The sequence below is a fragment of the Mytilus trossulus genome, chromosome 1 (assembly GCF_036588685.1).
Source record: "Mytilus trossulus isolate FHL-02 chromosome 1, PNRI_Mtr1.1.1.hap1, whole genome shotgun sequence".
NCBI classification, from domain to species: domain Eukaryota; kingdom Metazoa; phylum Mollusca; class Bivalvia; order Mytilida; family Mytilidae; genus Mytilus; species Mytilus trossulus.
Window position 1 is genome coordinate 103,042,425 of NC_086373.1, and position 27,956 is coordinate 103,070,380.

Below are 27,956 nucleotides of genomic sequence, written 5' to 3' on the forward strand. Positions count from 1 at the left end.
TTCTTTGTCATAATTTATTTGCATAACTAAATAATCAAATATTAGTTCTTAACTAGGTGGAGACAAACAAATATGAACCTTTTTATTCAGGGACTAAACATACACTTTTGACAGCTTTTAATTCATCCCTCAGTCATTCTAACCATTTGTTAATTTTGAAACGGTCAAAATCTATATCTATCTAATCAATTGATGGTTGTACAGAATCAAACTAAAAACAATAAATAGCTGGTGTTAATTTCTACCAACCAAAAATTAATTGCAAGTTGCCACGATTATTACTTTTTCGAATTTATCAGTAAAGATCACTATATTTATTGCACTATTTAACATAAAACCAATAAAGATATGTAAGTGTAAGGTGTTAAATATGAATGCCAATTGACTCTTTATTGGGAATATTCATTGATTATTTTTTATTTCTAAAAACATTTTTTTTAAAGCTTCTTATTTTTGCAAAATGCCATTTGTATAGAATTATATGATTAACCTCATTTTGATATGTGGTACATGAATTAGATTTGCAATTGAATCAACAATTCCAAAGGGAAACAGATGTCTGCAAAAACTTGATGAACTCAAGACAGTAGAGTTGCTAATAAACTTTTTTTTTATCATCAACATATGGTTTTTGTTTTCGATTCAAGATGTATCAATATGAAACAAATTCAATATAGATAAATAAATAAAATGATGTCACATTCTTTACAAAGTGTTAATGTTATTTCACTAACAATATTTAATTAGATAGAACACTCTAAATGCCAACCTTATTCATTGCATATATATTCCAAGAGTCTATACAGTTTCAGATGAAATAAAACCTATTTTACATACCTTGTGTTTTAAAAATTAAAAATGCGTCTAAAAAATGATTTTTTTTGTCATTCCAATATGAAACTTTATTTAACAAGAATTTTTCTTCTTCTAAAACTGGTATTTTTTGGCAATACAATTAAATGGAAAACTCGAATTAAATTTGTTTCAGCAGAGGAACATAGAAGTACATGTTGGTAAAACTGGTTTGTTTTAAAAAAAAAATTTATTGAATTTTGGTATAACACGCCAAACATGTACTTTACCAACATTTCAAAAAAGAAAAAAATCTGCCAAAAAAAACTAATATATATTCCCAATTTCAATATAAATGCAAAACATTTCATTTGTACACAAGGGAGGATTAACTTTTACTTTTTAGCTTCTCTGTCTGTTGATTGAATAGGACAAGTTCTCACAAGCAAAAACCTTTAATAGTTATCTCCCTTGATAGTAGCAACAGGACATTAAACTTTAATAGTTATCTCCCTTTATAGTAGCAACAGGACGTTAAACTTTAATAGTTATCTCCCCTGAAACTGTATCAACTAACCTTTACATATTAAAACGCTTAACTGATATGTTACCCAAAAGCATAAATATCATTTAATGAAACCAAAGTACTGCACCCAACTCTAAAATTCAAAATAAATAAAAATCTAAAGTACTAATTGAAGCAAGTTATCAATTTAAGCTGTTATTCCTGTGCAATATATGTGCTGTTAACAGTAACAGAAGATAGATTTCACAGATTTCTTTACAATTTACTTCAAACCAGATAGACTGTATCAATGTAAAGATATCTTATCTTGTTTTAGAGAGATAGACTGTATCAATGTAAAGATATCTTATCTTGTTTTAGAGATACAATTGATCAGTAGACAAAGTGCCTTTATGCAAAGAATTCAGAAATACATATTTCATTTTATAATTTAGATTTGATTTGATAACATGCACTACCATTTTAATAAATAAAATTAATACATCAGTTCACAATTATTTCCACAATTAACTTTACCCTATCAATATATTAATGTCTAAATCCACTTTCTGAGATTTGCAAAAGAAGGTACATACAATTGGTAAAATCTATTTTCAAATTATTCAAAATGTCCTCCCTGTGTACTATATACCAGTATGTTTAGATTAAACAATCAAAATTATAATATATAAAAGGTGTCGATACAAAGTGAATATATAGTAAACACAAACATATATTGTTCAACACTAAACCATGTTTACAAGAAATACCCTATCCTCTAATGCAAGGTAAGATAAAAATCTGCATTAATCACAACCAAAATAAAACTGCTTTCAGAATCTGTACCCATTTCACAATTTCAATTCAATATTAATACCCATTATAGAATTGTGCAAATAGATCAACTGAGAGAAAAAAATCTAGGCAACACATTGTAATCTCTCAAAAAATTGCAGGATTTTCATCAAATAAATTATCATTTTTAAGGTATAAAAAGAACAGTCAAAACTGTTGTCCCAATGATTGCTTATAAGTATAATATACATTGTGTACAAAGAACTTCATGTCAAATAACAATTTCCAAGCCTTCAAAGTCTTTGGCTACCTCTAAATATGTATAGTAAAATAAATTGCACTGAACAAAAAAAAAGTACTTTGAAAAACAATCATTTATAACATAAGAATATAACAAAGAGCATAAAATTACAAAGATGAAGAAAATACTACAATGGAATAATTCTTTATAAATAATTGAGATTTTATCATAAGAAAGAAAAAAAGACAGACTGACATACCTAAATTGAACTTCATCTTCAAATAGATTTAAGTTTTGTTTGATTTTTTTCCCTATCAGTATAATTTTCCTCTAGTACCAGCATCTATTTAAAGCTGATAATTTATTGTGAAATTCTGGGAAATACATTTGTTTACTGTATAATAGGCTAGTGAGTTGGATAAATCTCTTTTCGCACTATAGTTAAAGATTAGATTTTAATTTTTTGGATTAAGCATGAATGCTAAAATCTTAACCTAAATTTAAGTAAAACTTGAGTGTTCAGTTCAGGGGGAGATAAATCATGCATAAATATATTCCATTCAGGGGAGATAAAAGTGGACGATATTGCATCCTGATTATTGTTATCAGTTCTGAATGAAAATGAAAAGAACATACCCTATGCCTTTTCCTTTTTGTTAATCCCTTCAAGTGATCTAACTTATAATCTACTGAAAAAAGTAATATCAATTAAAGTAAAATATTATTTTATTCACTGTTTTTATTGGACTAAAGTGACTTGGGTATACATTTGTACAAAAGAAAATTTAAATGCATAAACTCTTTCAAAGAGATTCAAAGAAAAGTCATTATTTATGATTATGATCATAATTTGTAATTCATAATTCATAATTTTGAAATTTCAATCTTTCTTGAATTAAAGATTAGATTAATAAGGTTTCAACATAAAACTATATAAAACAAATGGTTAAATATGTTGTGTAATATATTTGTAACAAAACAGTATATTATAATTTAGTGAGTAAATAAAGTTAAGATTGTGCAAAACTTAAAACAAAAATAATAAATATTAATTTCTTATATAGATATAGGTTCTAAAAACAAGCAAGGCACAAACTCAAATGACAGTTGTTTTATTCTGTTTTCACTTTATGTCTTCCAAACTTGAGCAGTAGAACAGTTTGAGATTCAAAAGAAACAATGCCATTTTATTTTGCTGTTCAATTTTCGTAAAGAAAATTAAAAACAAGAAAATTAAAAACCAACTTTAATTTCAGTCAAACTTTTTCCTAAAAAAACAAACCATTTCTTTTATATTTTGATATATGTTCATATATGATAAGAAAAAAAAATAATACACAATTAATAATAAATAACAAAATTTTAACAATAATAGGTGACTTTCCATTTTGATGTAATAACCCTTCACCTATTATAAAAAAAGGTTTCAGTACAATTTATTTTATAAGCCCTAGATAAAATTACCATGGAACAAATTTAGATACAATTTGATCAATTTCATGAGACAACATTACAATTATTATACTATACTCCACATTTATATGTACCTACAGCAAAAACCTTTCTGAAATAACGAAAATGCCAAGAATATTTTAGAATTCATAAAAGCACTTGTAAGTCCAAAAGAAGATTTCTGACAAAAATTTTCAACTACCTAAAGGTTTAAATTTTCAATACATCTGAAAAAGAAATTACATTTTCATGTATTTTTTTTTTTATCAGAAATATAGGCAAATATATTGATACGTGTACATATTCTAAATGTAACTCTGTATTAAAAAAAAACTCATAGAAAATAACTCTGACAAACATATCAAGAACATTACATAACCTATATCTAGCTTTTTTCTGGAGTATTTAGTACATTTTTCAAGTGTAAGTAAAATTTTAACTTTGGAACTTTTGACTCAAATAGAGGTTCTGATAAGATAAAGACTGGTCGCTCGTGTTGACCAATTGTCACTCTAGCTCTGTTGGAGATTTAGGAATAGTACATTTGTAATGCAAAAAACCTTGCCAGTTTAAAAAATGTATTGAGCAATATCTTATTGAAATTATCAAAACATGAACAATAATAATTTTTTAATGATAAGAATTTGAAACATTGAAATTATTCAATATATAAATAGATTCAATGATTTATATACCAAAAATGACACCATAGATGATAATATTGCACTAAAAAAAAGCGTTAACAAAAAGAATAACATTTAAAATACAAAGGCCATAAAAAATATATTTGCTTCTGACATGATTATTAGCACTTAATTAAACAATATCAAAAGATGTCAGACAAAAATATATTAACCAATTTATTACAATTCAAGAGACAATGTTGATAGAGATATTTCAATGTAAAAATACATTTTTGATAAAAAAAAAAGTAAATGGCAACAACTTTATTTCAGCAAAATTAAAACAAGTCACAACATTTCTGTTTGGAACTTAACCTTAACTAAACTTATAATACAATAACAGAAATTATAATGCACATATCTGAAGTAATTTTAAACCATCATTCAATTAGAATAGGTTATAAGACAAGTATTGACTGACATAAATGTGTCATGTTTTTGTGAAATAGAAATTTAATGTTATATGGTCTTACGGTCAATAAAGGTTGACAGTCTTTGAAATATTAGAATTCCTTCAATATATAAATGTTAAATTGTAAAAATATCAGCACTTGAACAAAATCAATGAGTCCTAATTCATTAAAAAATCAATTTACATAGATGTATTATGTCTATAATTGTTTTTGTTTATTTTAATTTTTCCATTCATAAATGAATAGTTTTATGCTTCCGGAGGACGGAGTTGGAATAGTTTATCTATGACAGTTTCATCAGCCATGGTTGTGATATCTCCCACATTTTTGTCTCCCACAGCTATTTTCCTGAGTACACGGCGCATGATTTTCCCTGATCTTGTTTTTGGCAGTCCAGGAGCATTCTGTACAAAATCTGGTTGAGCAAAAGGACCAATCTTCTTCCTCACTGAAAAATAAAGAAAAACAGATAATTTAGTGCTGAACAAATGAATGATTGATTGATTGTGGGTGTTTTGACGCCACTTTTAAGCACCATTTTTGGGCTATTTCCTGGTAGCCACTTTTGATTTGTGAAGAAAGCCAGAGTGCCCAGAGAAAACCACTGACTTTCCATAGGAAAACTGATTACCCTAATCAATTAAGATTGGAGTCAAGTGCACCCACATGAGCAGGGTTTGAACTCACAATATCAGTGTTGACTGACTAGTGATTATAGTAGTAACTATGAAAGAGATATGATGCAATTCATAATCAATATGGGATAAGGCTGTTGTCATAAGGAAGTACAAAGATACATAAACTGTTGACACATGAGATATGTCTAGCCTATTGGCATTCAGGATATGACAATCTGATGGACAACAACATTGCTTATTAATTCAATTGCTTGACCATGATCTTATAAGCAGGGCCTACAGATGGTAAATAAACTGAGATCTACAGACAGTATTGTAACTTTATAGAAAATATTGTTGTCTAATGTAAGTAGATCCTATCAATTTGAGCAGAAAAGTGAACATATAATTTGCTTTTAATTCAGTCATTGAACCTTTAGTTTTTCCAGTTTTAATTATAGTTTTGAAATAACAGTAGTGTATTCCATTCAAGCCTATAAATATTACATCATAGAAAATGTAATTCACTAATGAAATGACTTCTGAAATATTATATTTTCATTATTTATGGTCTTACCTCTATCCATGAGTTCTTTTACCAAAGCATCTGAAAACTCTTTACCCTGAAATATTTAGGATTCTAATGTTAATTTATTGTTCAATTGTAGGTAATGCTATCTTCATTAATTTAGTTCAACTTAAAGTTGTTTTCGTATGGCAACAATATGTTTGTTTTGAATTTTCTTTTCTTTAAATTGCTTTGCCAATGGTTTTCATTGGTGAAGTTACACTTAAAATTTAATTATTTTCCAAATACAAATTCATATATGCATGATAAAGAATTTGAAAACAATGAAATCAAGTATCTATTTCTTTTTCTCTCAATCCACTAAATTGAGTTAACATGAAAAATAATAAATTATTTCACAGTATAAGATTGTTTCTGTAGTTTGCCAGATACAGTTTAAATAGTATTGAAGTTATGTATTTCTTCATCTGGTTCTTTTAATGATAACTTAGTCTATCTCAGTCTATATTCCTTCACTCTAAGTAAAACATACCTCTTTCAAAGTGACAAAACAGTATGTACATTCTCCTTTGATCTTATGTGGATGAGAGACGACAGCAGCCTCAGCGACAGTTGGATGTTCTACCAGAGCAGATTCTATTTCTGCAGTACTAAGTAGATGGCCTGACACGTTCACCATATCATCTATCCTTCCTGTTACCCAGATATAACCATCCTCATCTCGTTTGGCTCCTATAAAAAAAGTTGAAATATAAACCCACTTATAACCACCTTCCTGTAACGTAGATTTAACAAGCCTTTTGTTTGGATCCTACAATTTAAAATATGTTAAAATATAAACCAGCTTAGACTCTGTTTGTCTCCAATTTTTTGGTCATTTTGTGTTAATTCTAAAGATGTTTACCCCCTTTTTTATTTTTATTCATAAGATTAGATAAGAATTTTATTAATCTAATCAAGAACCCTAAAGGGCATAATTCAACAACAATATTATGCGCAATATAATTGGAAAAAATCAAAACAAAAACCCAATACCTACTATAAAGTTATGGACAAGATCAGAGCCTAACACAACATGTGTCTTACATAACTATAACATCAAATCTCATAATAATAAAATATTATTTCATATACATTTTGTGAACATCTGGATCTTATTTCTAAACCTTTAATAATCTAATTCCTAGGCACATACATAATTTTCAAAGTTTTAAATCTGTTTGAAATTTTTCAGATTGGAAGACTCTCGTTCACTAGTTTTTATCGGAATGGTTTTTTTAAAGGATCTATCTGGGTGGTTTTTAACAACTTTGACTGGCTGTTAATCTCTCACACAGTCAGTTATTAAGTATAACAACTTGCATTTTCAAAGTTTTAGCAGGAAAACATCTTTCTTAGAGGTCAAAGAAATACTTACCGTCCCCTGTACAGTAATAACCAGGGAATTTCTTAAAATAGGTTGTTTCATATCTCTCATGATCACCATACACTGTTCTCATCAGGCCTGGCCATGGCTGTTTAAATACCTAAAATGTATTCTGACTTTAGTATATATTGTAACCATCAAAATTTTCAAAGCATCTTAATTTCAGTTATGCTGATCTCAGCAAGTTTTCACAGATTTATAATACAAATATAATATGATAAGCATTCAAATATACAAGCTATTTTTAAGGATTTTATTCTGAGTATGATATAGCAAAGTGTGGCACCCAATGAAAATCAAAACTTTCATAGAAATTCTAATTTTGTATGATATTTGAAGATAATAAATCTGTATTTTAAATAAACAACATTTAACCCAACACCAAATCATTTGGGATGACTGGTGATGTATTTAAAAACATTGTGACTTAGACTGTTGAGTGATTATGCATTATATCAAGTAGTAAAATAGGTGAAATGGAACATATATAGCATACCTAGCTTTTAAATGACAGTAAAATGATTACTATAAAAAAGTTTTTTCATGGTATAAAATTCTATGCAAACGCAGCAGAATAAGTTTCAATAAATACAAGTTGAAAATATTCCATCTATTATTTCATGATCTGGATAAAAACTTGACAAATAGTTTCAGAGGATATCTTAACAATTAACAAAAGACATACAGCTGGCAAGTGTCTCTGATTCAGGAATGCTTAAAAATCAATATTGCTCATGTAAAACATAATATCTATTTATCAACTAACAATACAGGAGTTTGAAATAACAATCCTAATACTATTGGGTTATCTACCATGTCTACTCACCAGGTAACCTTCTACATTCGGATCTGTGATTTCTACTCCTTCGTCAGACATTATAACAGGTACAATTCCAAAGAATGGGAATGTCTGCAAATATATATTCAATAATTACATTTTATACTATGTACACAAACAATGTATGGTAGTTTTGCTGTCTGACAATGAATATTCAACATGCTTTAATTCTTGTTTACAAAAATCTCCATCAACAGACAGTAAAAATTGAACTCTAGAAAATAAGACTAAAGAGCTCTGCATATTACACAAAAGACTTTATATCCAATATCATTTTTTTTTACCTTTTTCAAGATCATATGGATACCTGATGAAACTCATAGACTTTGTTAATTACAAATTATAAAAAATACAAGAGAATTATTTTGTTAAATGAAATAATTATTTCTTTAAAGGTTTTTAAATATCTTTACTTACTGCTGATCCTGGTTTTGTTGGTGTGGCCCCTGGTAATGGTGTAATTGTGTGTCCTCCCTGAAAGTAAATTAATATATTTTACCAACAGAAAACTATGCTCTAGTGTATATCAAAACATTCCTTTTAAATATAAGTATGCAAAACTTTTGACAAATTAGAGCACTTAGATGCTTAAGGTTTTTAAAATTATTGAATATTGTTGAAGTATCTATTCTCAGAATTGCCTAAAGATTTACTCAGCTTTAAATTTACACATAATGACTGAGCCTTTTTTTTTGTCTTTACATTTACACTGATTTAAAACTTTTTTTATGGGTAAGTAGATTATATATGACTTAGTATTAAGTAACAAGACATTGTTTAAAGTAATACAAGTGATGAATAACCAAGTTTATATGTGGTTTTTTTATAACATATATTGTCTAAATGTATATTTCTGTGTATTGACTTACTGTTTCAGTCTGCCAGAATGTGTCTACAACAGCACACTGTTTATTCCCTACAACATTGTGATACCATAGCCAAGCTTCTGGGTTAATAGGTTCACCTACTGTAGCTAACACTTTCAAAGACGATCTGTCATATCTAAAATTTAAAAAAAAATCAGTTGTCATCTATCTACAACTGATTCCCACTCTTATAATAGTCCTTTTCATATATACAGCGTTTTGGACCTTAGCTGTAGAAATCTATACTTACAACTGGTTTGCAATGTGTTCTTTGTTCTTATCTGTATGATAAATATTGGTTTATTTTACAGAAAATTGCACAGCAGCTTGTTTGACTGAGGTTCTCCATGCATAGAACATTTAAATAAAACAAAGAGCTAAAAATGCTACCACAACATCTTATAGATTACCATAGTTATCAAGTCTTTGATATCTATATTTTCAATTCAAATATCATTTTTATCAACTGTATCTGTCAGAATTGAGATAGTCCTTTGCATATATAGTGGAGTACTGCTTGTTGGAAATTTCTGATGTAAAGCATTACTGGTAAATTTTAGCTTTCGTGTCTAGATAGATTTATAATTTCTAAAATGATAATTTCTAAGAATTATCAATAAAGACAATATAATGAGGTTTTAGGTTTCATCTCTAGAAACCTGAAGACTTACTTGGTGACATATTCATCCCCATATCTCATCAGAGCTCTAATGGCTGTTGGTGCTGTGTAGAACTTAGTCACTTTATATTTCTCTATGATGGCCCAGAATCTACCAGCATCAGGGAAGAATGGGGTCCCTTCAAACTAATTAAAAAAAAAACATCATTTGTTTTGTTAGAAACAATACATAAAACTTTTAAGAAAGAAATTCTGGATAACAAACAAACCACTGGCATATAACTTCAAAGTTTATATACCAGTCATATTTCATCTTATGTAAAACCCTCTGCTGTGATCTTAAAATGCAAATTTGTTTCAGGGGTTTTTGCACACCAAATGATATCAGCAAATACACAAAGGATGTCACCAACATTTGTTGTATTCACAATCCTTTTTTTCTTTTCATATACTTCACTCAACAAGACTATAGAACAGAACTTAGGTTATAGGAATCCTAACTGATTTCATTAGTAATAAAGAAAAAGTTTACCCTTTCTCTCACATAGTGGTAAGTGCTGTTTTAATTTCCTTATTATTTAGTATTCTGTGAAAATTCTAAAAGTTTGTGTTGTCTTTTGAAGCTGGTATTACTTGTATTTCTATGAATAATGTTGGCATCTGTATTTTCCTTCACCAAGAATATATTTCATGTTTTTGAAGTACATTTGAGGCCAACATAAAATGTTTCCTAATAACTGTAACCATAATCTTACTATAATACTGGTAGCACCATTATTGAGGGGACGATAAGCTACATAAGTATAAAGTTCTTACTATAATACTGGTAGCATCATTATTGAGTGGACCATAAGCTACATAAGTATAAAGTTCTTACTATAATACTGGTAGCATCATTATTGAGTGGACCATAAGCTACATAAGTATAAAGTTCTTACTATAATACTGGTAGCATCATTATTGAGTGGACCATAAGCTACATAAGTATAAAGTTCTTACTATAATACTGGTAGCACAATTATTGAGTGGACCATAAGCAACATAAGTATGACCAGTAATCCATCCTACATCAGCTGTACACCAGTATATATCATCTGGCTGATAGTCAAAGGCATACTTAAATGTTGTAGCAGAGTATAACATATATCCGCCTACAGTGTGAAGCACTCCTTTTGGTTTACCAGTGGAGCCACTGAAAAATAAGGTAAAACAATGGTTGTATTTAAACAGGAAAAGCTTAATATTGTATTTTAATAATTAATTAAAACATATCTCCAGATTTATTTGGTACTACTTTTTTTGCCCTTATAGAAATCTCTTGAAAAATTGTATACAATACAAAAGAATTTAGCTTAAAAAATAGATTGGAGTAGAACAATTACTTTATTTTAGAATTATTCTTTGAAAGTTACACTAAAACCTATTCACTGGTTTTTAAAAGATACAAGAAACTGGCCTTTTTTCCATAGATATGCTCAATTGCATATTCTGCTATAAGAAAACCAAATATGAAAAAGCAGGTGGACAATGTAATAAACTCATCATAGATACCCTGATTCAAATTTTGAATTTGCGGCAGACACATGTTTTGTCTACAAAAGAGTCGTCAGTGACTAGGGAATAAACAAGTTATAAAAAAGACAAATAAACAAGATAATAGAGAGTCTCTTAAAGTTCAATGAATTCTAGTCAACATTTAAAAGGAAATAAGTGTTGATGGAGGAACTTAAACCATGTATTGTGCATTTTACTACATTGGATATTAAAAACATGCATTCGTTCCTTTTTCAAAATCTTGAGCAAGATTTTTTTGGCTCCATCTACTCAGGTTCAAATTCAGATATTATTCCCATGACAACTTGTAAACCTAGTATACAACATGCACAGTGGATCTTCTGCATCCATCCACTCAGGTTCAAGGTCAGATACAGTGACAACTTACCTAGTGTATAACATGAAAAGTGGATCTTCTGCATCCATCCACTCAAGTTCAAGGTTAGATACAGTGATAACTACCTAGTGTACAACATAAATAGTGGATCTTCTGCATCCATCCACTCAGGTTCAAGGTCAGATACAGTGACAACTTACCTAGTGTACAACATGAACAGTGGATCTTCTGCATCCATCCACTCAGGTTCAAGGTCAGATACAGTGACAACTTACCTAGTGTACAACATGAACAGTGGATCTTCTGCATCCATCCACTCAGGTTCAAGGTCAGATACAGTGATAACTTACCTAGTGTACAACATGAAAAGTGGATCTTCTGCATCCATCCATTCAGGTTCAAGGTCAGATACAGTGACAACTTACCTAGTGTACAACATGAAAAGTGGATCTTCTGCATCCATCAACTCAAGTTCAAGGTCAGATACAGTGACAACTTACCTAGTGTACAACATGAACAGTGGATCTTCTGCATCCATCCACTCAGGTTCAAGGTCAGATACAGTGACAACTTACCTAGTGTACAACATGAACAGTGGATCTTCTGCATCCATCCACTCGGGTTCACAGTCAGTGGACGCTGTTCCCATCACATCATGCCACCAAACATCTCGACCATCTGTCCAATTTATCTAATAAGAAATTAAAATTTTCACTTAATTTCTATTGAACAATTTTCAAAACATTTGAGTGCCAATATATGATGCTAGTGTCATAATTATTAATAAAAAAGAAACTGCTTTTAATTTTCTATTCATCATAATGTCAATCAGTGCCTTTATTTTTTTTATTTTTCAAAATGTCTGTTGCCACAGGAAAGCTTTTCCTTGTTAAAAATTTCCCACATCTAAATTGCCATGCCTTCTCATAACAGATGCATAAAAAAGATCACAAATTCACATTCCATTCTCAATTTTATTCACCCATCAGAAAAGCAGTTTTGTTTTCTACTCAGTCTCAGAAATAAACTCTATCCAAGAAATGGAATTACAAAGTCTTGGCTAATAATCATATTATCTCAATTTGTCACTATTTTAAAAGACTAATAAAGAATTAATTCAGGCTTTCTTACAATTCTGCCAACTTTGTGCAGTAAAATTTTTATCGGTTAATGATATTACAATATATAACAGCTCTTTCTTCAAAAGGCATATAGGTTCATAATTGTACACAAAATGATACCAAATGAAATTATATGATACCACAATATCTCATTAGAATGAAGATCTGTTTAGTTTAAAAGCCAATATATTGTCCATATTTTTAGATGTTTTATGGCCTTCTAGATAATAAACAGGCACTTTAACCAATGGCTTTCCCAGTGATAGTAGACTATGTACAGTACTCTTCAAAAATATCGATTCGATAACTTTTTTCTCCGATTTCCGTGTTTCTCGGAATCACACCGAGTACCGCGGATTTCACTCCTAAAATCCTCCAAAGATTCTCTCCCAACACCGCGTGGCTGTTAATTGGTTTATTGCCCATGGGATGTACTTCAAATTAACGACGCGTGACAACATAATTGGATTACCCAGATAATTTACCTTTGAACATTTAATCGATCTTGGTTGCACAGGTGTGCTTTAAAATCACGGTATTATAAATTGAACAAATGTTTTCCTTTCTTTGACAGATAAAGATGTGACAATATCATATAGAATAAGATAATTATTATCTTTTATATTTGTGTCTTATGCCGTTATCTTTAAAATAGAACGTACATACGAAAAAGTATGAAGAAAATTGTTATTTTGTGTTTCTATTACAGTCCGGTCAGGTCATACATTGTGTTCTTTCAGCAAGGACGATTTTGCCACAATTAGTTTCTTTTATAACTTATTCAATAAGCAATATCAGCGCATTAATTGTTCATTATTAAAAAATCAACTGGCTAATAAAATCATGTTTTTTTTCGGTAACCCGATTCATCGGATCATCAAGTAAACTTAATTTATGGAGCAATGTAAAATATGATGTTTCACCACCTCGGTACATTTATACAGACTTGAATAATTCAAATTACGAACAGAAACTGTTAAATGACAACTCTGTTGACAAAGGAAATAATTTCAAGTGATATTGATAGTGCTCGTCATTTTCGCATTTTACGGAACGGTTTTCAAATTGACGAAAGTATTTATATCAATTTCGTCATTTGAATTTGGAAAGTGAAAAATATTTTCACATTAATTATATTATAAATGTACTATAATTCTACCGGTGTTTGACAAGTTTATGACGCTCAATCATTTTACGTTTACAAAAGATGTTAAAAGTTGTGATGATAAGTAATCCGCTTATCGCTATCCGATAGGTCACTAATCCTTTAATTATTAATAAAATTTATCAAACCTCATAATTGCCCATCATAATATTCTATTCCAGTTAAATCAGTCATCATTTTATTTTCAAAATTTCCCAACCGCCTACAATTGGCATTTCTTTATCGTATTATCATGATTATTGTCATTTGAATACAATCAGTCACCCCGGACAATTTCCATCATAATTTCAATTAATACATCACCAACTGTAAATCTATATTATTGACCATGGACATATAACTAATGTACTTTCTTTTTTGAAAACATTAAAATTCAAATAGTTAAAAATGTGTTCACGTTTATTCGGATAAGAATTATATTTTCCCGATAAATCAATTGTAAAAGGACCTTCTGGAGCCTCAATACGATTGCACAAAAATGTCGTTCTGCAACTTTAGAAACCTTGAATGGACTTTCCCACGGTCGGCCAGAAAGTTCACCTGAGTTTACTAGTACGCGATATTTTTTCCCGCCCTTTAAAAAACTTGTGCTGTGGATAACATTGATGTTAACTATTTTTAGCATTTAACATTGTTAAGTAAGTCAAGTTCAAGTTCAACCCAAACTGTTGATAACTGAGATGTGTATCGTGGAATTGTCTTCGCACGGCAAATAATTGTTTTTAAAATCTTTTGTTGAAAATACACAAATTTACATTCATTGTGCGAAAGTTAATATTAAACAAAGACGAATTAATGCAGCTGGAAGTATTCCTGTTGTAACGGAAATGTATTATTATTCTGCTGTACCGCCAACAAATCGTAAAACGAAAATGCCGTAATTGTTAAGCCAAGGAGGTTATTAAGCATAACGAATGGTGAATAATATTTTCCTTTTTACTTGAATATACAAAACTTTCAAACACGTAATTTTATTTAACTGCTCAGATTAATTTAGCGAAAGTTTCCGGTTATTTTTACACAAGTATGCTCATTTCGTAAATAAAATATTAATTCACTGGTGAAGACATCGAGGTCAAGATTAAGTAGTTTTCATTTTTTATAAAACTTAAATACAATTGAAAGAATTAACAACAACATTTTGCTTTTAAATCTTTTATTCATTCCAGCAATTAGATAATCGTAAAAAGAAAATGCCGTAGATTTACACAATTAATACGGAGCAATCATTTGGTCTAATGAATGGTGAATAAATTTTCCTTTTTACTTGCATATATAAAACTTTTAGACTTATAATTTTTAAATAAAGACTTTAACTTTGAAGTAGAATATTTTGTTTTTCACATATTCCGCTATATTTTATAATCGTTTTTTTTTTTTAAAGCAAGTACATTAAGGTTAAGATATTTTTAGATGGGCTAACAAAAAATACGAAAATATTTTGACTTTAGTTTTTATTACCATAATTAGTATAAAAGACATTTAAAATTATACACCTGTTTGACACTTAAACTGGTACAGTAGACCGGAAATATAACTCTTTATTACTTCAACCTTTACCTGTCAGGTAATCCAATTACCCATTCAGTCTTGTGCTGGTATAGATCAAAGTAGGATAAGGGCAATTAATTCCTCGGTGTAGAGAGTGAGCTCGTTATCACAATAAACATTTACCTGATTTTGGGAGAGATTACTCCCAAATTCCTCCCAACATTTTGGGAGGAATATCGGAGTTTGTCGGAGTGGCTCCGACATTTTCCTCGGTGTAGGGTGTGGGAGAGTTGGTACTCTTGAACTGTACTGTATTGTTCAAAGTGGTTTGTTTTTATAGATATTTTTTGGAGGAGTTGGTCAATGGATATTGTCTGTTGAACTGTCTTATATTTTTGGTATTTACTGTTTTATTTTTTGTGCGTGGTAAAGTTCTAAACCATCATCAAATACCTTTAAACTACGAGTTGGTCTTTGGGCAGGTTTTTCCTCTGGATAGTCTACGCAATCACCATTTTGTTGTACACTGTGCCCCTTTGGTAACAAATGCTTCACAATAAAACAATGTGATAACTTGTGGTCCCTAAAAAAAATATACTTATAAATAAATGTCAGTATTTTCTGTACTACAATGCATTTTATATTTCTATGAATGACTGAAATATTTACACATTAAACCTAAAGTTTAAATTGTTGACATTTTCAATAATAATCAAATTTCAGTCGTTTGATTTTATAATTAAGAATGAAAATATTTTCTTCTGAACTGTCTGCCCATAGATGGCGTTTTAGGATAAGTGTTTTGTGTATTTTGATTAATTCAATCTGCATGACAGGGTCTACACGATAGTTCACGTTAATTTTTTTTTACATGCTATTTGCTACATGCTTTATGCATGATATTTTGTATCATGCATAAAGGTGGTACCTATTACACATTGACTAAAATTAATTTGGCTTGTTTAATTTTCATAAATTTTTTACAAGGTATTTACTTTGACCCAATTGACAAAAAAAGTAAAATTTCAAAAAACTTGAACCAAACACTTTATTGGTTGACTTACAGACTATATAGCAGTTTGACAAACACTAACTTTGATCATTGAGAAGCTTCATATTTTCTTAAAAATAGAATGTGATTAAAACTAACAGCTGATTTTACAGAGTTATCTCCCTGTAGTGTCCTGTACCACCCTAAGAGATTGATTGATTTACAAATGATTGTGTTTATTGTGTATATATGACGACTTTTTCTAGCTGATTCGTAATTAGTATTTGATAAATATTATTAAATGTTTGTTATTAAACCAGCCCTTGGCACTATCGTGTGGTATTGCACATTACTCTCCCTTTTCTTTGTTATCTATTAGTATGATTATTATCTGTGGTTGTGATAAATGGGTGTTAACCAGAAAAAAAAACCTATGTAAATGCTGATTTTATGATACACCAATTAATTATGAACTTTATGAATTCTGACATGATTAAATACAAAAAAATCAGAGATGTACAATACATTTTTACTGAATTTTACCTTTTAGAACAAATTTCTAATGCAACATCTACTATGGATTTCAAATTAAGTAGTTTACTCCCTCTCCATACACCATCTGTAATACAAGGATTTTATAGAGTACAAATATCAAATGATCAATCACTTACAGAAAACATTTATAATAACACATGCATATCCTTTCATTTCAACTAAAAAGGTGTATAGCTCATATTTACAAGGGAAAATTGATTTCTAACATTTAGTAAAGTTTAATGACATTTCCCACTTAACTCTAAATGGAAGTCACCAATCCTGACCATAACAAAAACTTGTTTTTTGTTACTTTAAAAAAAAATAGAAAGTATTTGTAACTTATGTGATGGGGAAACTGTGCAATATTCTTTTTTTCTTTTTTTTTTGCTGTATGATACCATATCATAATTACAATGTCATTGTAAGATTGCCTATTTTTACATCAGCTGTGAATTCATTATTTTCATTGTGTACTAATTTTAGTGGAATTTGTTTTTCTGTGAAGTAATGCATAAAATACATCTAAAAATATATACTAACATCTTTTGATTCTGTAAGACAGACTTCAAATTAAATACATTTTGTACAGGAGTCAAAATATAAGATTGTATGAAGAAACTGTGTGGTTTTGATTCATTAAGGAATAAACTGTAATTTTTTTTCTGTCTATGAAGAAATAACATTAAAAATGTGGTGCACACTGAATAACAAGCGTAGTGGGTTATTTTACAGTGTGCACCACAATTTTTATGTTATTATGAATAGACAGAAAAAATATTACAGTTTTTTTTATAATTTAATTCTTAATTCCATTTTAAACTAAAGTAAACAATGAAAAAATGTTGATGACATCATGGTCACATGACAAAGTTATGTCTCTGGGCTGATAAACAAAACAATGTCAGCCAATCAGAAAATGTGTTACATCCAAAACTAAATTATAAACAAAAGATTAAATTATTTTGCGATATTAAGAAGTCTACTGTTTATTCAGGAAATCATCAAGTCAGAAGAGCAATTATATATAAGTCAAGGGACAATTTTCATTTTTCTATATCACCATCACTTTTTGACTGACTGAATAAAGTCATCAGCTACAGCACTACATTTATAACACAATTTACTTATGTTTACATTTAGTATTGTCTATAATGATACTTACCAGCTGTTACAATGGCAGAGCACTGACCATCTAAGATTCTGTCAGCAAGAGATTCAGCAGAAAATCCAGCAAACTGAAAAATACATCAATATTATTAACTTTAAAATACCACTGAAGGCATCATTGGGGATGAAAGGGTTAACTTAACTGATTACCTATACACCTCCCACCATTCTCAATGAAATATTTTAAGTACAAATGCTTCTATCATATATATCTTGTGCTTTTATCCTGAATAAGTATATGTATGACTATTTTCTATTTTAATTCCTGTGAACGCCTGTTTCAAGGTATTAGGTTATAAAATAGAGGACAATGATTATATATACCAGTATGTTTAGATTCCATTTCAAGTATTAAGTTTATATAATGAAGGACGGCAAGACCAAGGTCAACACCTCTCATCATGCTCACAAATGAGATCCCTTTTACATTGAAAAGGTTGGCCGGTCTGTTAACTTCAAAGGTTTTCATTTGGTTAACCAAAGAAGGCAATATTTCAAACATTTTTAAGTCTATAAAATTCTTATATTTATTCAAAGTCTCAAATTTGATTTCCAATTTGATAAGTCCCTAACATTAACACTTCAGATTTTTAAAACTGTGCTTACCACTATGGAATGTATTATGCCAAGTCTAGCACATGCCAACATTGCAACAGTAAGTTCTAATATCATTGGCATATAGATGGCTACACGGTCTCCTTTCTTTAAACCTGCAAAAAAGAATGGTTTGGATAAGAAATTCAGCTATTAAGGATGTACTTAGGTGATGTTTTAGAATAAGTGTCAAATGTTTGAACTCTTCAATGTTTTTTCATACAACAAAAGGTAAATTATTTTGCCCCATAACACCTATTTATCTTTTAACATGAGACTTAACTGCTCATAAAAAGTATTTGGCAAAGTTTTAGTAGAGTCTTGATTTTCTTTCTTTTAATTTAAGCCCAAATAATAGCAATGCAGTCTGAGTCAGTCTTTTCCCGCCATATCTAATTATAAATCAAATACATGTATCTCGAAAAGGAGCTCCATGACCTATCTAGATTTTTAGCTTGATTTATTTAATTTCACCTTAAAATCAACTAAGTACATCCTTAAACAAATATTTTGTATGTGGGTTTGTACATTCAACAGAAACTGTAACAGTGACTTTTATTCATATTTATATATATGTATATGTGTAGATGTACACAATAATTTATCTATTCTCATATGGAAGAATTAATATTGCTACCAGTATTACCAGTATGATAAGGTGTATCCATTTATTCAAGTATTTTTTTATTCAAAACAAACTGCTTATAATTTAAATTTAAAAAAAGTTATATTGCAAATATCAAATGAATGTGTATCCAAATATTTGTTCTTATGTTGTACTGTTACACCACTGTCCCTGGTTAGGGAGAGGGTTGGGATCTCGCCAACATGTTTCACCCAACCACATTCTGAATATATGTGCCTGTCCCAAGTCAGGAGCCTGTAATTCAGTGGTTGTCGTTTGTTGATGTGTTACATTTTTAGTTTTTGTTCATAAATTGGGCCATTATTTTTCTTGTTTGAATTGTTTTACATCCTCATTTCGGGGCCTTTTATTACTGATTATGTGGTTTGGGCTTTGCTCATTGTTGAAGCCCATATGGTGACTTGTAGTTGTTAATTTTTGTATCATTTGGTCTCTTGTAGAGAGTTGTCCCATTGGCATTCATACACCATATCTTCTTTTTTATATTTCCAGAACAAAATTTCAGATAAAACATGGCATTTGATTTGTCTTTATTTCACTTAGACACTATGAAAAAACTTTACCAATCATCAACAATAACCATGATAACACAACAGTCAGTATTCTATTCAAACTGACTAAGGATTTTGATGACATTCAGTAATAACAAAGTTTTCATAAATTCAAAACTACTGTTTTTGTTTGTTTTACAATTCTGCCTGAATGACCATTCATTGAACTTGTACTTATTTTAAATTAAAGAAGCTGTCTATATTTTCTGAATATTTATAAGATGAGAAATTTTCAATCCAATAAAATTAATTGAGTATGGAAATCAAATGGGGGATGTGTCAAAGAGACAACAACCATCAGATAGCAGCCTTAGGCCATAAATGGGTCTAGATCTTCAACACAGCAAGAAAATCCCACAACTAGAAGTGGGCTTCTCAAAAATGTGTACTAGTTCGGTGAAAATGGACATCACACTAAACTTTGAAACATATAAATGAACTAAAATTTAAAAAAAAACATACAAGACTAACCAATATCTACTTACCAGATTGCTTTAAAATATTGGAAAACTTGCATATTTTATCTTTTAGTTGTGAGTAGGTTATATTTCCTGAATCATGGTCAGCTGGATCATTTCCTTCCCTAAAAATATGTGAAAATTCACAAATACACAAAATGTAAAAAAAGAAAAAAATATGACATCTTTATTAGTATTAGTAGAAATATCTGAATGTCTAATGGATAAAACTATCAGACTATGTCAAACTCTTTTGGTCTTTATCTGAATTTTGAAGTCAGAAATTTTTGTCTGACAAACAGAAATTTATTTGTCTGAAAATAAAGCAATTAATTTAAGCTTTTTGTGTTGTTAATGTATTTAAATGTACTGTGTTGTTTCATGATGCCATGATGAAAAATACTTGGGGAAAACACCTAAGTAAGAGACAACTATGTCTGGCTATTTATAGACATTTAAAATAAACAGCTGATATGGTAGTGCCATGAAAGTAGTAAAACTTGGTGTATCTATATTAATTTGGAAAAGGGTGTAGAGGGGAAAGGGTTAATTTGTATGGTTATTTTTTTTTGTAATTTAATAAATTTTGGTTACTAAAAATGACCCTGGATATCAGGGAATGTGTCAGCCTGTTTTTAGGGAAAAAAAGGAGGATTTGTCAATGACAATTGATATATGACCAAAGCAATATTTTTATATATATGACATAGTTCTTTCTTGTTTTTAAACAGTTTTAAAGAACTGATTTTGTTTTTAATTGTGTTTATTGTTTCAAATATTTCATATATATATGTTTTGAACACTTTTTCTTGTTTAACAATTTGTTTTAATGATTAATTACAGATGTATATGTCCTTTTTATAGCATTATACTTGAATGTTTTAAATGAATCTATTTTATAGAAATTGCCTTTTTATGTTAAGTAAGTGCCCTAAAATTGTTGTCCATCGCGCTTAATGTGCCCTCTGAGCTAACAATTACCCTGCCCTTTTTAAAAGCTGCAGGAAACACTAGATGATATTCATGGTAAAAATTGCATTTGCCCTTTTTGTCATGACTGCTTCCAGTCTGTGCCAAACTGTTTCAAGTTTTATCTAGCCAGAAATTTTTTTTTATGTTTTCTTCAACATGTACATGTATGTTCTATATAAGAATTGCATGTTTCTTAAATTTGTAACTTCATTGGGGTGTAAAAGTGTTGACCGAAGTACATTATGTATGAAGCACACAGTCAACGCTTATACAACCCTATGAAGTTACAAAAAAAAGCATTCAATATTTATAATTACATTTTTTAGTTAGATCATGAACACACGATTTTTATCAAGTGTTTATTTAATTTACCTGTGCACTTTATTGTTGGAACTTGTGTCATCATGAATGATAATTTCATTGTTTAATGAAGTTTATTTAGGAATCACACAAGATTTGCAGTTAGCCCATCAGAATAATGTATTAAAATGAAACATGTATCAGGGCTCACACTACTTCAGAATTATAGGGAGAAGTGACTTCTCTTTTTGAAACTGATAGGGAGAAGTGGTGAGATTTGAAAGAGAAGTGCTCATTCGCGCGGTGCGCTACAATGTTTGGATTTTACTGTAGTATAAAAGGTCATTTGTAAATAATGTTCTTTTTATATTGTTCAATTCATATCTGAGTATTCAATTAAAGTAACATTTCAAATTAAAAGTTGCTTAAATTTTTCTATGGTCCTTGTGAGAAACTACCAACTTAATGTCTAGCACTAAAAAAAAAGTAAAGAATTTATAATATATCAATTACAATTAACTTAAATTAAAAACTATCTTGTGTATGAAATCAGTGTTTCTCATCAAAAGATTTATAAAGGTATTTAAGCTTGGCCATAATATATTGATATTAGTGTAATAGTCTAAGAGTTAAGCAACTTTACAATAGTTTACAACAATCCATATAAATTATAGGGAATTATATACACCAATCAATGATGAGTTTATTTAGATGTAACCAAGTCTTTTAATGCGTGTGGAATGCGTAATTTTTCCTTTTGGGATCAATATTCTTCTGTCAGCTGTTCCATCCGTGTGTTCGTAGTAATTTTTGTAAAAATACGGATTTCGGTCATACATGTCATAGTTGGTCCGTTTCCGATCCGTAGTTTAGAAATTGGACAATGGCGGACGATTGCAAGAAAATTTACAAAAATAAAGGATGTTTGACAAGTTATTTGGAAAGGATCATGAAGTTTTTAATGCAATAAATGGATTGAACATTTACTTTGGGCAACTTATATCAAGTTTAAATGAAGTAACAAACTTATTTTGCAACCGAAAGTTAGGTTGATGTACGTTTTAGAGTAACAAGCACCGGAACTTCCGGAAGTGCACCAAGTGATAACCAGATGCTCCGCAGGGCGCAGCTTTATACGACCACAGAGGTTGAACCCTGAACGGTTGGGGCAAGTATGGACACAACATTCAAGCTGAATCCAGCTATAAATTTGGCTTGTGATTAAATAGTTGACACAGCATAGGTTTCTGACACAGAATGAATGTGTTCTAATGAACTTAAAATTTTTGTTTTCTCTTAGAGAAATTCACTATGCTGTTGAATATTAAACCTCTCAAAAAAATGTTTGAAGAAATTTTCTTTTTATTTTTGAAATTTCAAATGAGAAAAATTGAACCCAATTTTTTTTTTCACATCCCACTTTCCCTTATTCCAAAACTCACTGTGCTTAAACGGCCGTGGGTAACTTAAGTTACCCACAGCCCAATATGGAGCAGCCTGGCTTCGGTTAAGAAGTTTGCTCCTATATAATTACAATACCATGAATACAAAAGAAATGTTCAGTAATTAAAAAGTTATATAAATCTGTTAGGGAAACTCTGCAATGTAAAACGTGGTTTGTTACTACAAAATAAACGATTACAGCACGATTTTCCAAAACACTTATGATGTCCGTAACTTCAAAACAACTTGTCCGTAACTTTTTTCCTTATACCAATAGGGATGTCCGTAACTTTAGCATGATGTCAGTAACCTATAAAGAATCTTTATTCGTAGATGTAATTATAAAAAAAAGAAATGATAAATAACAAATATACCAAACTCGTAGGAATATTCAAACGTGAAGTCCTTTATGGAATGACAAAGCCAAAAGCTCAATTTAACACACCAAACGAATGGAAAACAACGGTACCATTGACACATTTTTTTCCTTAGCAGTAATACATAGATGAATCAGTCCAAAACTCTAAAGAAGACATGTATGATTTGATACCCGATCTTATTGAATCCCTGAGGTCAATGAAACTTTTAGAAATTTTAAATCTACTTTTATTGCTATGATAAACTGACACCTGTTTAACAATATAGCCTTCCATCTATTCCTAGATATTGGCATTTTTTTTTCTCACAATCAACAACACATCACACTAGATATATTGAAGAGACCATACTTTTTTTGGCTAACAATTCAGAAATTATTTAAGGGAAAGGATATCATTTTTTTCCGCGGCTACACCGTCCAAGGACTCATCAGTGAACAATCTATAAAGCTAGAAGAATGTTAGATAAATTTCGCCGTACCGCAACGTCCCGTTTTATCCCGGGAATAATTTTTTAAAATTTAACGGAAAATCCGTGACACTCTGGTTGTTTAGTTTGAAGCATATCGTTATTGTATAAATATATGTAATAATTAAGGGGTTTGATAGTGTTTATTAACCTTTAAGGGTTGAAATCGTTTATCTTACAATTTTGAAAAAAAGTTACCCACATCCGAAAATAAAGTTACGGACAGTCTGATTATTTTTAACTTATAAGTTACGGACATCTTATACATTTTTTAAAAGTTTGCCTTGCGCTAAAGTGAAGTCAAAATTAACAAATTTGTAGTGATGGTAAGTGATTTATTTATTCAAAAGTCCTATCAATATTGAAATAGATCATGAAAAACCTTGCAAAAAGTAGATTTCGTATCAACTATCATCTCAACAAGTTTAGAGTCCTCCATCTTGGGCTGTGGGTAACTTAGGTTACCCACGGCCGTTTAAGCACAGTGAAAACTGATCTCAATTAAAATTTCTAATGGAGGTTGCAACAATAACCACTCATTTAAATACATCATAAAATATTAAGATGTAAAAAAAATGCTTGTTATCACTGAATGGTAAAGATTGTTTTAATTTATAAGTTGGTAGTAAAAAGTGAATATACATTGTATATTGTATATAAAAAAGATTTAAGTTGATTCTGGACAAAGATAGATAACTCCAATTAAAAAAATTCTTGATATTTCACAATATTGTGCAATTAGATATTTCTTGCTTACTATTCTGGACAAAGAAAGATAACTCTAATTAAAAAAAAAATTGCTGCTATTACACAATATTGTGCAATTAGATATTTCTTGATATTGCGCAATACTGTGCAATTGAAAAGACTTGCTATTGCACAATACTGTGCAATTGAAGATTTTTTGCTATTGCTCAATACTGTGCAATGGAAAATTTCTTGCTATTGCACAATACTTAATATAATAATTTTGAATCCTGATTTGGACCAATTTGAAAACTAGGCCCATAATCAAAAATCTAAGTGCATGTTTGGATTCAGTATATCAAAGAATCGCAAGAATTTTTTGTTTGTTAAAATCAAACTAAGTTTAATTTTGGACCCTTTGGACTTTAATGTAGACCAATTTGAAAACAGGACCAAATATTGAGAATCTACATACACAGTTAGATTTGGCATATCAAAGAACCCCATTTATTCAATTTTTGATGAAATCAAACAAAGTTTTATTTTGGACCCCGATTTGGACCAACTTGAAAACTGGGCCAATAATAAAAAATCTAATTACATTTTTAGATTCAGTATATCAAAGAACCCCAAGGATTCAATTTTTGTCAAAATCAAACTAAGTTTAATTTTGGACCCTTTGGACCTTTATGTAGACCAATTGGAGAACAGGACCAAAAATTAATAATCTACATACACAGTTATAATAGATTCTGCATATCAAAGAACCCCAATTATTCAATTCTTGATGAAATCAAACAAAGTTTAATTTTGGACCCTTTGGGCACTTTTTTCCTAAACTGTAGGGACCAAAACTCCCAAAAGCAATACCATTCTTCCTTTTGTGGTCATAAACCTTATGTTTAAATTTCATAGATTTCTATTTATAAATACTTAAGTTTTATTTTGGACCCTTTGGGCCCCTTATTCCTAAACTGTTGGGACCAAAACTCCCAATATCAATACCAACCTTCCATTTATGGTCATAAACCTTGTGTTTAAATTTCATAGATTTCTATTTACTTCTACTAAAGTTATGGTACGAAAACCGAGAATAATGCTTATTTGGGCCCTTTTTTGGCCCCTAGTTCCTAAACTGATGGAACCAAAACTCCCAAAATCAATCCCAACCTTTCTTTTGTGCTCATTAACCATATGTCAAAATTTCATAGATTTCTATTAACTTAAACTAAAGTTATAGTGCGAAAACAAAGAAAATGCTTAATTGGGCCCTTTTTGGCCCCTAATTCCTAAAATGTTGGGACCAAAACTCCCAAAATCAATCCCAACCTTCCTTTTGTGGTCATAAACCTTGTGTTAAAATTTCATATATTTCTATTCACTTTTACTAAAGTTAGAGTGCGAAAACTAAAAGTATTCGGACGACGACAACGCCGGACGATGACGCCGACGACGACGCCAACGTGATAGCAATATACGACGAAAATTTTATCCAATTTTGCGGTCGTATAAAAAGTTGTATTTTGCAAATAACTTGCTACACACTGCAGAAAACGATATTTCAACCTCATTTCATAAGATTATTAATCGTTTTTGTCAAAATTTCTTTAATTATCAATAAAAAGTTGATGTTTCATCAACTTGGTAAAAAATTGAAAAAGACCGATGACGGAAGCGACTGAAAGCGAGTATCGTAAACAACAGGGCAACTTGTCTTCGCTTTTGGGGGTCGGGGAAAGCGAAGTGACGGTTGGGAAAGCGACATCTTCGCCTAAGTCGCCTGGTAGCGTGAGCCCTGTGTATACATAATGTAATTATATATAAATGCAATAATATAGTCCCACAACATACACCTGTACAAGCTAGTCCTTTAGTTTGTTGACTGAGGTTGTCATTGTAAAACATATCAATGTATGTATGTACTGTAGATTCCTCCATTATTTGGAGCACCCCTCGAGAGCTGTGAGGGTAAAGTGGAATCTGTGTACACTCCCTTTCAGGATTAATTGAGATGTGTCACTAACGTATTTAAAATGTGCAATATTTACAAGGACAATCCCCACCCCAACACAAAGGGAGTGCAAGGACACCCGGATATCTGCTATTTATATGGTGGAGGAAGCCGAAGTACTTGGAGAGAACCACTGGGACACTCGGCAGAAACAGACAAACCAAAGAGTTATAAGTAGCGGATTGATCTAAAGTTCAAAGCAGGGGACAACTTTGACCAACCGAGGCCCCAAAAGTACCCATTCTAGTTTGAACTCTGGTCTGGGTACCATCTAGATGTGTGTGAGAGGGTGGAAATCACCCTTCTGATGTACTGTTATTTTAAGCATCCCGAGTCAGAATCAAACTCTGGACCTTCAGCACTGTAGCCATCGGTCTTAACCACTAGACCACAAACTTATTATGGTGGAGGAAGCCGAAGTACTCGGAGAGAACTACTGGGACACTCAGCAGAAACAGACACACCGGAGAGATATCAGTAGCTGATTGATCTCCAGATCAAATTTGGAGATTTTATTAAGAAAAGACTTAACAATAAAAATAATTATATGGACTACTACAGACTACAGTACTACCAACCAGAAGAAAGCAATCTTGTCTCCTTGTCCATTTTTTATATGACGGTCTATAGCATTGTAGCAAATGTTTGTTTTGGCACCCTCCATCCATTTGATAGATATTCTACCTTTTCTGCAGTCAAAATTATAATCTACAAATTTTCCTGTGGGAGGAGATGCCCAATAAAATTGCTTGGCAATATCTCCCCAGAAACCCTCCGGATCTTCCACTGATCGTTTATACATTTCCTTGTAGTCATCCATGGATTTAACATGAGATTCATTGCGTAGTCGATCAGGAGGAGGGAAAAGACACGGTGTCTCGTCAGAATTATCCATTTCTTGTAAAGTTTTGCCACAAAATTATCAAAAGTGAAAGTTGTCGGCGGCTTTTGGTAAACGGCTTCGTGTAAACGCTTGAAAGGTGTCATTCCATAAACACGGAACATCAGCTCGTCCCCACTTTAAGTCGGCCTAAAATAACTTCATGGCGAAACATTGACATATATTGACAAAGGTGGTGTCATTGTGGGTAGGAACATAAAGATAAGCTATATAAAAATTATCTCCATTTCTGGAAGGAAAATATAAATAAAGTTTTACAATCAGATCAAGGTAAAGTTACTACCTATTTTTCCTTTAAAACTCTATTTTGTTTTGAAAAATATTTGGATCTAAAAGATTTTAGATTAAGACAATCAATCTGTAAAATTAGAATAAGCGCTCATCCATTAAGGATTGAGACTGATAGAT

The 27,956-nt window shown here is 30.5% G+C and overlaps 1 protein-coding gene across 1 annotated transcript; it reads right to left on the reverse strand.

Annotated features, from left to right (window-relative positions):
* LOC134694498 (acetyl-coenzyme A synthetase, cytoplasmic-like) lies at nucleotides 1–27,626 on the reverse strand. Its single transcript, XM_063555514.1, has 16 exons — nucleotides 27,226–27,626; nucleotides 20,416–20,513; nucleotides 18,746–18,849; nucleotides 18,135–18,207; nucleotides 16,979–17,054; nucleotides 15,898–16,027; nucleotides 12,243–12,358; nucleotides 10,776–10,968; nucleotides 9,829–9,962; nucleotides 9,161–9,293; nucleotides 8,709–8,765; nucleotides 8,280–8,363; nucleotides 7,445–7,553; nucleotides 6,560–6,759; nucleotides 6,076–6,121; nucleotides 1–5,329 (listed from the first exon to the last, which is right to left on the reverse strand). The coding sequence occupies exons 1-16, from the start codon at nucleotides 27,540–27,542 to the stop codon at nucleotides 5,130–5,132; spliced, it is 2,070 nt and encodes a 689-aa protein (XP_063411584.1). The 5' UTR covers nucleotides 27,543–27,626; the 3' UTR covers nucleotides 1–5,129.
* Nucleotides 27,627–27,956: the final 330 nt, after the last annotated feature.

Bases quoted from the DNA above. Each gene is read 5' to 3' on its own strand.
- LOC134694498 (XM_063555514.1), bottom strand. From the start codon at position 27,542: ATGGATAATTCTGACGAGACACCGTGTCTTTTCCCTCCTCCTGATCGA. The intron at 12,359-15,897 runs GTATTTGATGAT...ATTTCTTATTAG, and splicing joins GACCAACTCGTAGTTTAAAG to ATAAATTGGACAGATGGTCG. The intron at 7,554-8,279 runs GTGAGTAGACAT...AATACATTTTAG, and splicing joins CGAATGTAGAAGGTTACCTG to GTATTTAAACAGCCATGGCC.